Source organism: Engraulis encrasicolus, chromosome 17 (genome assembly GCF_034702125.1).
Source record: "Engraulis encrasicolus isolate BLACKSEA-1 chromosome 17, IST_EnEncr_1.0, whole genome shotgun sequence".
NCBI lineage: Eukaryota > Metazoa > Chordata > Actinopteri > Clupeiformes > Engraulidae > Engraulis > Engraulis encrasicolus.
Genome location: NC_085873.1, coordinates 604,273 through 616,612, shown reverse-complemented (window position 1 = coordinate 616,612; position 12,340 = coordinate 604,273). Strand labels below are relative to the sequence as shown.

Here is a 12,340-nt window from a genome sequence, read left to right as displayed (position 1 = left end):
GTAACACACACACACACACACACACACACACACGTACACGCACCACGCACACTAGGTAACACACACACGCGCACGCACACACACACACACACACACACACACACACACACATATAGACACGCACACACACAGACACACACCAGGGATTCCGGCCGAGTTTTCATCTTCCGGACATTTAAATAACATGACGGTCATATATTTCACTGTTCCTAACTAGCTTGAATTCTCACTTGCATGACCTGCACAAGTCCGTGCATGAATAACTAAACACCCCCATCAACTCTGTTAAATGCAACAAGATCAGACAGACACATTGGCTGTAGACTACACACAGAGACTGTCCGTCACTCCTACAGCTTTCGGCACCAACTCTTCAATGCGCTCGCGATTTTACACACAGACACGTGCACCTCTCTCTGTTACATCGTCACCATCATTCATAGCAGACATAACATAACCTACAAGTAGTGGGAAAACAACCATTACAAAGTGATATTTTTTTTATTTCCCCAAACAGCAAGCGCACTGCGAACAAGTGAACAGTGCAAGTAAACGTGAAATATTTATGTCAGCTGAGCTGGGGAACGGGGGGATCGGCAGGCGCAAGCAAGCAGACGGCTCTGAAGCATCCCATTTGACACGCTATTGCTAGAGCCATTCACAAGCCTACACTATGCCTCTCGTTCAAGCCTTGATATTTTCTCTCAAGATCGCCTTGGCTACCACACGCACAATCTCGGCAAAAAACTGCACAGAAAGTCATCTACTATTCTCACAGTTACCCCGACCAGCAAACTAGCTACTACTGCTACAAACACACTGGATATGAGAACTGCTCATTGTGATCAATCTCGAGGAAGTCACAGTGAACTTGTGAAACGCATGTTTACACAATGCCTGAGACAAAGGGAAAATGAACACAAATGAGCCATACGTCGTATGATCTGAATCTGCGATTATTATGGCAGCAGGCAGGCTAGATAGCTAGTGAGGTGCTAGCACATTAATATACAACGTTTGCCTACCTGAACTGAGTTGTTAAGCGTGTCACTACTTTGTTTCTTGTCTTCATTTCTGAAAGTATTTCCATTTGGGGCAGCAATAGTCCAACTGATGTGTTGAAAACAAGACCAAAATTACGGTTTTGTTTATCTTTCTTCTCATGAGAAGCTGTCAAGAATCTGACCGCAAATTCAGCTATTCTGATTGGTCGACAGTTTTATTTTCCCTTAGCAGCAAAGCCATGATTGGCTGTTTATCTACATTTCGAGGACGTAGCTCTGTGCGCCCAAGAAGAAAAAATAGATTTTAGATAGGGGATTAGGCTACATTATGAATTTCAAAGGGACACTTTGACCGGTGAGATATTTTTTTCCCGGACATTCAAATTTGTATTACCGGACAACGGAATGTCTCTCACACACACACACACACACACACACACACACACACACACACACACACACACACACACACACACACACACACACACACACACACACACACACACTCACACACTCACACACTCACACACACACACAAACACACACACACACACATTTGTTTTTTCAGTGTTACTTGTTTCTATCACATTTCATACCTGTGAAAACAAGGAAGCAATGAGATACATTGAGACGTGTGTGTATGTTTGTATGTGTGTGTGTCTGTGTGTGTGTGTGTCTGCACGTCCCTGTGTGTGTGTTTGTGTGTGTCCGCACGTCTGTGTGTGTTTGTGATCTGTGTGTGTGTGATCTGTGTGTGTGTGTGTGTGTGTGTGTGTGTGTGTGTGTGTGTGTGTGTGTGTGTGTGTGTGTGTGTGTGTGTGTGTGTCCACATCTGTGTGTGTGTGTCCATGTGTGTGTGTGTCACCGCAGGCCACCAGAAGAAGCTGATGCTGGCGGTGCGTAAGCTGTGTGACATCCACCGCGCCCAGGTGCACGCCGACGTGCTGGGGGGCAGCACTCTGGGGCGGCGCTGCCGGCCCAAACCCCCCTCCTCCCCCTCCTCCATCACCTCCCCCTCCTCCTCCTCCGCCTCCTCGCCACACCTGCTGGCCATACAGGGACCAGGCCAGGCACAAGGCCAAGGTGAGCTTCAATTATGTCCCCTTGGACCAGTGGCTCGCAGCGTTTTTTGAAGAAGAAACGAACAGATTTTAACTAGAATGCACTCTGAGAGCGCAGACCTCCGCCAAGGAAGCTGTTTGTTAGAACATTTGACTATGTTACACCTGATGTTTGTTTTAGGTCTTTCTGCCTTCTTTTTTTGGAGTTAGAAACTGAAATGTCAACATTCGCCCTGTCCAGCAGTTCAACTTCTGGTCACTAGGGGCGTCTAGATTTGTACGCTAGCAATGGTGATGAATCTTTTAAAAAGTCCTGGTTCCGGTTCGTGATCCGGATCACCACCAGAATTGTATCACTTATTCCTTGGGTCATTTCCAACTACTCCACCTAGTTAAATCCAAATCCCTTCATAGGTTTTTTGAGTTATCTTGCTGAAAGACAGACAGACAAACAAACAAACAGACAGACAAACAGACAAACCAATGCAATCGAAAACATTATCTCCTTGGCGGAGGTAAAAAGTCTGCTTCAACCAGGATTTTCTAGTCCCACCTGAAACGTCACAGAAAAATAATACAAGTGGGAGCAGAATCTCCTGGTTGAAGCAGACTTTTTTTTTCTCTTTCTATCTGGTCATTTGGTTGTCCTGCTCCCACGTCAGACGTACAAGCCCACAACAGACAAACAGTTCTTTATTAAATATTTTTTAATATTATTATTTTATTTATTATTTTAATATTATTATTTTTTATTTTATTATGAATAATATATTTATTGAACACTATATATTATCGAATATGAATAGGCTTTGGCTGAGGAATCACAGCAAAGTGCATCCTGTACGGTATGTGGTTACTATACTGTATGTTCTGTGGCAATAAAGATGTCCTGACTTATTTGCTTTACCTAGTTTTTAACGAACTGAACTACTTGACCTATACATGTTCTGTGTTGTGCTTGCTCTCTGCAGTGCTGGAGTTCTGGAAGGGAGGTGCTGCGTCCTCCTCCTCCTCCTCCCCCCACCTGGCCATGGAGAGCGGGGGAGAGGCGGAGAGGGGCGGGGACCTGCGGAGCTTCCAGGCTGGTGGTACTGGGGGGGCGCACCTGAGCGCCGAGCTGCAGAACGCCATCGGCTGTCCCTACGGCAACGGCCACCAGGGAGGAAGTGACACCCTGGGGGTGGGGGGGACGTCGGCGTCGTCGGCGCGCTCCCGCAGCCAGGAGAGCCTGGGAGGGGGCTCGGCGCGCTCGAGAGGATCCGGCCGCTCCACGCCGCCCGCCCTACCCCCGCACACACACTCCTCGCACCCGTACACACACACGCCCGACGGCCTGAGCAGCGCGGAGGGGAGCCCGGCCAGGCAGCAGAAACATCCGGAAGGAGCTCCCACGCACGCGGGGGCGCCGGGGGCCAAGGCGGCGCTCTCGCACAAACAAGCTGCCCCGCCGCCCCCCCCAGCCAAGCCCAAAGCCCCCGCAGCTCTCCCCGCCGGCGTGGCCCAGGGCTTCAGCTACCTGTCGGGCGGCGTGTGCGTGATGCGCTGCGCCCTGTCGGACGGGGAGCCGGACGACGACGACCACAACGACAGGTCGGCGTCGCCCCCCGGGGGATGGGTGAAGAGCTACGCCACACTGGGCCGCCGACACACGGCACACGGCAACGGGCACGGCAACGGCCACACGTCCCGCGCGCAGCTGGCGCGACTGCAGTCAGCTCCAGGCGAGGGCCACCACGCGAATCAGAACATCTACGCCAACACGCCACAGCAGCCCATCTACGGCAATACGCCAGGCCCCGCCTCCCCGGGCGGACGTGGCCAATCGGCTTCCTCCTCCTCGGTGGGCCGCAGCCAGTCCTTCGCGGTGCGCTCGCGCCGCAAAGGGCCGCCCCCTCCCCCGCCCAAACGCCTCAGCTCCGTCAGCAGCAGCAGCGAGACGGACGCCTCCCCGTCGCCCCCGACCAGCCCGCAGCACCACCACACACACGCAGCCCACGCGCTCACGCAAGCGGCCACGTACACGCACACACACCTCAACGCACACGCCACCAGCCCCCAGCACAGCGTGTCCACCGAGAGCGGTCTGCCTGGCGGGGTGCGGGGGGCGGTGGCCAACCTGGAGACACACACGCACACACAACCGGCCGTGAACACACACACACAAGCGCCCTCCTCGCCGGCGCACACACACCTGCGTGTCTCGCCCGAGCCCTCCCCCCGCCGCCGGGCTCTCAGCCAGGGCCAACAACGGGAGGCTGCGAGCAGTGGTACGGCAGCGCCGGGCGACAGCCAATCGCAGCGCGAGGCCAAGTCGGACTCGGAGGAGGAGGTGAAGGGTCAGGAGGCGGGGTCAGGGGCGGGGGCGGGGTCTGGGACAGCGTCGCCCCACAACAGCTCCAGTGAGTGTATACCGTTCGCAGAGGAGGGCAACCTCACCATCAAGCAGAGACCCAAAGGTAACACACACACACACACACACACACACACACACACACACACACACACACACACACACACACACACACACACACACACACACACACACACACACACACACACACACACACACACACACACACACAGAGGAGGGCAACCTCACCATCAAGCAGAGACCCAAAGGTAACACACACACACGCACACCCACACACACACACACACACACACACACACACACACACACACACACACACACACACACACACACACAGAGGAGGGCAACCTCACCATCAAGCAGAGACCCAAAGGTAGCACACACACACACACACACACACACACACACACACACACACACACACACACACACACACACACACACACACACACACACACACACACACACACACAGAGGAGGGCAACCTCACCATCAAGCAGAGACCTAAAGGTAACACACACAAACACACACACACACACACACACACACACACACACACACACACACACACACACACACACACACACACACACACACACACACACACACACACACACACACACACACACAGAGGAGGGCAACCTTTCCATCAAGCAGAGACCCAAAGGTAACACACACACACTCCGCCAGCTCCAACACCAAGTGAATTTCACCTAAAAAGTTGTTCATCTGCAGGAAGCCGTCATCCGCAGGCAGTAATCAGTCATGTCAAATGAATTACCACCGCTACCAAAAATATTCAATTTGTTATGTGTGGCCTAGGCTATGTTATCATTGCTGGTGCGAGAAGGACAGTGACCACCCCCGCAGATCGTTTAGGTTCACAATGCTGTCGAATTAATAACATTGTCAAAAAATATGGAATATGCGATCGTGTAAGTTCACAATGTTGTTGTGGACTGTGACTTAGGTTCACAATCCTGTCGAATTAATTAAGCTATCGTTGCCAAAATAATTTAGCCTATGACTCTAGGCCTACGTTCACAATGCTGGTAAAATGTATTACATCCCCTTCGCTACATTTCAAGATAACCCCAAGTTGTCTGCGAGATGGACAGGGATCAGAAAGCCCGCCAGCATGCATAATGGTCGAGCACCGGCATATATTCCACACGGGTGAGCCTGCGCCATTCTAAACAGTAAGGCAGTGGTTCTTAACCTTTTTTCTTAACGCACCCCCTTGCCTGTGCTGAAGAGAAGTCGCGCACCCCCAACCCAAACTTCTACATGTGTATACATACTAAAAATGATTTTAAGTGATTAATTGCAATAATTCTAGCTTGGGACATTAGTCAATACCTTATGACTTTAAATGGGGACCAAACATGTTTTAATTTTGTCTAAATTTGAACTAAATATAATGTTCCCAACCCAAACTTTGGTCGCAACCTCAACATAATCAAAATCCTGCGCACCCCCTGAAATCTCAGGCGCACCCCCAGGGGGTGCCCGCACCCCAGGTGAAGAACCACTGCAGTAAGGAACAGGGTGGGACTGTCTCCTTTGACGCCAACTCCCACACCAGTGCTATCAACCTAAAATGTGCTCATCAACAGGCAGCCTATAGCCCTAGGCTACACACTTGTTGAAGTTAACAAACAATCATGTAAAATTAATAACCACTGCCTAAAATATGTGTGAAGTGGAAGTGAATTGTTGCGAGATGGACAGTGACCACCACCGCAGATCATTTTGGTTGACAATGTTGAATTAATTGGGTACCATCGCCAAAAATATGGAATTTGTGGCTGTGTAAGTTCACAATGCTGGTCAAACACCCCCTTCACTAAATTTAAAATCAAGCCCAGTTGCGAGATAGACCACAAATTCCGACAGCAATGCCCGTGGAATGATTAACAACGGTGAATAGTGATCTGAGGAATGCGGGGAAGCAAATGCCGCTTCAACCGACAGCGCCAAGACCAACCAGTGGCCCATGAGAATGATGCATATACCATCGTAGGCAAAAAAAATGGCCTTACCCTTCTGTAGTTGTTTCAGTTTTGTTGGTCAAAATCATTACATTCCCTTCATTAATTAGGCTACAGTTCTATCAGCGCGTGATCACAAGCTTTCAAAGCAGGTAGATTTTGCAAATGACTGAACTGACATGAATGTGTCATTTTGAAAGTTCTGACAGGAATATAGTCGTTCATATTGGCAAAGTGATTATTTTTGTCCATTATCTAATTATGCCATGCCCTGGCGGAGGTATGTGATCTCGGAGCACTTTCCTAGTTACATTATGTTAAGATTCTTAAAAAAAACGTTAACAGACCTATGCCCCTACAAGAATGGCCCGGACCTTGGAGAGGGCTGATTAACAAAAAGGCACCGTCGTCTGTACTGAAAAGTCAAGTGTAGCGTGAGCAATACAACTGCTTGTTGAAATTCGCAGGAGTTCCCCTTTAATTAAATCAGTATTGTAATGTTTTTTAACGCAACACTTTCAACATCGTTGAGTGAATTAATAGATGTTGATTTATGAATAAATGTTTAGGTTTACATTTATACAAAAAGTCCTCCCCCTCTTATTATTATTGTTACTATTATTATTATTATTATTATTATTATTAATATAATATTATTATAAATTAAATGCTTTCTTTCTCCTTCCAGTGGGCGGTCCACTAAGGTCTGAGAGCGCGGAGCCGCCCCCTCCCGAGACCCCCCAGTTCCAGCTGAAGGAGTCCGACACGGTGAAGCGCCGCCACCGACCCACCCGAGACGCCACCCCCACCGCCCAGGCCATCGCCATGGAGATAGCTGCTGCCACCGCCAGCGCCATGAGCCACGTCCCCTCTAGTAGAGTGAGCCCCACCCCTCCGAGGTCCAGCCCCACCCCTCTGCGAGTTAGCCCCAACCCGATACGGGTCAGCCCCACCCCTATGAGATCGAGCCCCACCCACCTGACGTCCAACTCCACCCCGCTGAGGTCTAGCCCCACCCCCATGAGAATAAGTCCCACCCCCATGCTAGTTAATCCCACCCCTATACGAGTTAGTCCTACTCCTATGAGGTCAAGTCCAACCCCTGCGAGAGTAAGCCCCACCCCCTATCACGGCTGCAGTGATTCGGAGGCCAGCGAGCCAGAGCTCTGTTGGAGCGATTCGGAGGGCAAGCCTGCGCATGCTTGCTCGCACGCTCTGGCTGCACCCGGCGCCGTGGGGACGTCGCCCGGGAAACAGGCTCCGCCCCCCATCAGGCCCAAGCCCCCGCGATCGCCTTCGCCACGCCTTCAGAACTGCCCCTCTCCTCCAGGTAGCACACAGATGAATACATTGTACACAAACACACGCACGCACACGCGCACACACACACGCACACACACACACACACGCACACGCACATACACACACACACACACACACACGCACACGCACATACACACACACACACCCTCACCACTTCCACAGGTAACACACATAGACACAGTATGCACAACACACACACACAGTATGCACAACACACACACACACACACACACACACACACACACACACACACACACACACACACACACACACACACACACACACACACACACACACACACACACACACACACACACACACACACCCTCACCACTTCCACAGGTAACACACATAGACACAGTATGCACAACACACACACACACACACACACACACACACACACACACACACACACACACACACACACACACACACACACACACACACACACACACACACACACACACACACACACACACACACACACACACACACACACACTCACTTCCGTGTGACAGTGACTATACATTATAACCCTCGTGTTGTCTTCCTTGGTCAGTGGGTAGTCCGAGCATGGTGGTGAGCATGCAGCAGAGTGTGGCCTTCGTCAGCCCGGGTTCCCCACGAGCAGTGGCCCACAGCCAGACAGCGGGCCCAGGAAACTCCCAGGCCTCAGGCCCAGCTCCAGGCCCCAGGCCTCAGGAAGACCAGCAGGCCCAGCAGAGGCTGGAGCAGACCAGCACCTCACTGGAGGCGGCCCTGAAGCGGGCCGAGACACTCACACAGGACCAACACACACACAGGTCAGGCACACACACACACACACATGCATACATACACACACACACAGTTCAGACCCCGCAAGGCAAGCCTATGTACACTACATGGATGCGAAACACAAGAACAACAAGCATTTTGAAGCCTTGGTTTTTTACCACATCCATGATATTTTAGGATCTTTGAATGGTAGCAGGTGTCCATGTATTATCGGAAACATTTTATTATCAGAATCTCTGAAGACGTGTTAAGCGGCGGAAGTAATTGACTTTGCATGGAAGAGCAAGCTGCAGAAGCATCAAAAGCTGCAAAAGCGTTTCTAGCGTCAAGGGTGCCAAAAGCGTTAAAAGAGAAGTTGAACTTCAGCGAAAAATATGTAATGAGCTCGGCGGCAGCAGGCGGCAGCCAATGGAATGTTTACATCTTTCTAATCACCTGCTTCAGTCGGTCGCTCTCCCTGATCGAACACTTCAGGTTGAATCGTTTGCCGTGTTTGTCTCCCCTGATCTGCGCTTTCCAGGTGGGGCTCTGCTGTGTTTTAGCTCCTTCAACGCCTGCTCTCTGTCCGTACAGTAAGAACTCTGACTCGGATTAGTTTGTCTCAGTAAGCTAGGCCAGCGGTTTCCAAATGGCGGCCCGTGGGCCAGATCTGGCCCGGACATGCCAAACATTTGGCCCGCCATGAAGTTGGAACAAATGAAAATATATATTTAAGCTGGGAGGCGCTGTGGCGCAGTACGCTAAGCCCCCCACATTTGGGCTTGCATGCCCATGGGGATCCCGGTTCGAGTCCGGACGGGTCATTTCCCAGCCCTACCCCATATATCTCTCCTGCTCATTTCCTGTCTCCTCTCACACTGTCCTGTCATAACAAAGGCCCAAAATGCCCCAAAAACATACTTAAAAGAAGAAAATAGTTATGTAAGCTATATTTGGCCATACGGTCGAGTGATTTGTTTAGCCCTCATTTGCGCTTCATAATTTGGCCCTTGGAAAAAAAAACAATTGGAGTCCACGTGGGCCAAATCTGAGCAGCTTTGCAACTGATGCTTTTGTATCTGCGGAAATTCAATTTTGAATTCAAATTCAATTTATTTGTGGGCATAGATAAAGAAGTAAAATGTGTGTGTGTGTGTGTGTGTGTGTGTGTGTGTGTGTGTGTGTGTGTGTGTGTGTGTGTGTGTGTGTGTGTGTGTGTGTGTGTGTGTGTGTGTGTGTGTGTGTGTGTGTGTGTGTGTGTGTGTGTGTGTGTGTGTGTGTGTTTGCAGTGGGCCGATGGAGGCGAAGTCTGCCGGTAACATCCTGGACGACATCGGCAACATGTTCGACGACCTTGCGGACCAGCTGGACGCCATGTTGGACTGAGGACGTCTCACACACACCACACACACACACACACACACACACACACACACACACACACACACACACACACACACACACACACACACACACACACACACACACACACACACACACCTCATAGACCAACTGGACGGACCATGCTGGACTGAGGACGTCTCACACACACATACACACACACACACACACACACACACACACACACACACACACACACACACACACACACACACACACACACACACACACACACACACACACACACACACACTCACACACTATTCAACATGCCTGCAACCCTACACACATGCATGCCCACGCACACTGCACACAAAGGAACTTTGTTCTCTCCTTCTGACTCTCGTCAATGGACCACTACACACTACACACACACACACACACACACACACACACACACACACACACACACACACACACACACACACACACACACACACACAAACACAAACACACACACACACACACACACACACACACACACACACACACACACACATGCAGGAGTGTGTGGGAAAGAGGACTCTCTTGTGCCACTAAAGACTGATGGATCCTGGACGCTTCCACACTCCTCCTCCGAGCCTCTTCCTCTCATCCTGCTGTAACACGCACGGCATTGTGGGAACAGAAGTGCATTGTGGGACAGTTTGTTTGTGTGTGTGTCTGATACAAAAGTTACACACACACACATGCATGCGCACACATGATTTTATTTTATTTATCATACACACAGTAGATGACATAAAAAACATCACATGGGCTTATAGGGTTTCACACTACAGTACATACAGACGCACGTATGCAGTAGTACGCAGAACCAGGCTTGTACGACATTCCGATTGAATGAATTTGAATTCAAAGTAATGCCATAATACGAACACTAGGTGGTGTCATTACCTTGAATTTCTTTGAATTTAAGCTACACCACCCATTGAGAGTACATAGAACACCACCACCTAGTGTTCATATTATGGCATTACTTTGAATTCAAATTCATTCAATTCGGAATTTCGTACATTCCTGCACAGTACATGGGTTAACGATGTTTTTGTAGTAGCAGACACCAGTTTAATGCCACAATTGTATGGATTAAATGGGTTTTTTTTTACAGAATTGTCTAAGGAGCATATTCATTGCTTGTACGTTAATTGCCAGTTTCTAATTAAAGTGTGGGTATTAGCTGTGGTTGTACCTATTGACGTCTGCTGCTAAAAAACACCATTGACATTAACACAGGCACACACACACACACACACACACACACACACACACACACACACACACACACACACACACACACACACACACACACACACACACACACACACACACACACACACACACACACACACACACACACACACACCATCCAGCGGGATTAAGACTGACAGTTTTCCCGAGAACCACTGTGTGTGTGTTTATATGTTTTTTTTATAGTTATTGCTGTTTGCTTCTCTTTTGAAACGTTATTTCTTCATGTTTTTACTGGATTTTAGTGTGGGTGACTTTTAAGTACAGTACGTGTATGCATGCGTGTATGCGTTAAACGTGGTCTTCCTTAACAGTATTATGTGGACCAGACATGTAGGGATCTGCCAGCATGCTCATTACTCACAGTGATACAGGGTGCGTTCCAATATGCAACCTTGCGTCCTCCACTTGTGCTTGTGGCCTCGCACCACAAATTAATACGTCATGATGACATCACTGACAACAGCATTATATTTCAATATCTCGCAAAAGCTAAATTGTAAAGTCCTTTTCTCATTTTCAAACAGGATGGTGAATGAAGAATAGTCTCCCAAAAAATGTTGTGGCTAGGCTGACAGCAGGAAAACTTAATTGTTTTCTCCGCGGAGGCCGGGCATCAGCAAAACGTGAGGCCACAAGGCCAAGTGGAGGACGCGAGGTCGCATTTTGGAATGCACCCACAGTAGTAGAGCATCTAGTCATCCAGGCATTATCAATCAATCCAGGCATTATCAAGCGCTCCAAAGCGACTTACAGGTATTTACAGGGTATTGGTTACAGTCCCAATCTGGACCAATGTGGGTTTTTTTTTTTGCTCAAGGGCACCTCAGCCATGGAGTGCTCCAGTAGGGAGTGGAAAGGGTGGGATTTGAACCTGCAGCCCTTCTGATCCAAAGCCCATCTCCTTAGCCAGCCGTGGCTCAGTGGTTAGAGCACTGGGTTGGCAACCCAAGGGTTCCTGGTTCAATTCCCGACCGGACCACGGCTGAAGAACCTTTGAGCAAGGCACCTAACCCCCACACTGCTCCCCGGAGCGCCGCTCAGCAGGCAGCCCACTGCTACGGACTAGTGTGTGTACTTCAATGTGATTCACTAGTCCAAATGGGATGAAGTGCAGAGAAAGAATTTCCCCTAGGGGACCAAAATTGGCTCCAATTGGCTTCTACCAGCCACGACCGCCCC

General features: G+C 49.8%; 1 protein-coding gene across 5 annotated transcripts in view; it reads left to right on the top strand.

The window, feature by feature from the left end:
* Nucleotides 1-10,978, top strand: part of LOC134467665 (caskin-2-like) — a 109,891-nt gene extending 98,913 nt beyond the window's left edge. For all 5 annotated transcript variants that reach the window (XM_063221509.1, XM_063221512.1, XM_063221511.1 and 2 more), the window contains 5 exons: nucleotides 1,875-2,087; nucleotides 3,037-4,521; nucleotides 7,116-7,757; nucleotides 8,310-8,553; nucleotides 9,796-10,978. In XM_063221509.1, coding sequence (XP_063077579.1) covers nucleotides 1,875-2,087; nucleotides 3,037-4,521; nucleotides 7,116-7,757; nucleotides 8,310-8,553; nucleotides 9,796-9,892 — 2,681 coding nt within the window. In that variant the 3' untranslated portion in view covers nucleotides 9,893-10,978. The remainder of the gene's footprint in view (nucleotides 1-1,874; nucleotides 2,088-3,036; nucleotides 4,522-7,115; nucleotides 7,758-8,309; nucleotides 8,554-9,795) is intronic.
* The last annotated feature ends 1,362 nt before the right edge of the window (nucleotides 10,979-12,340 follow it).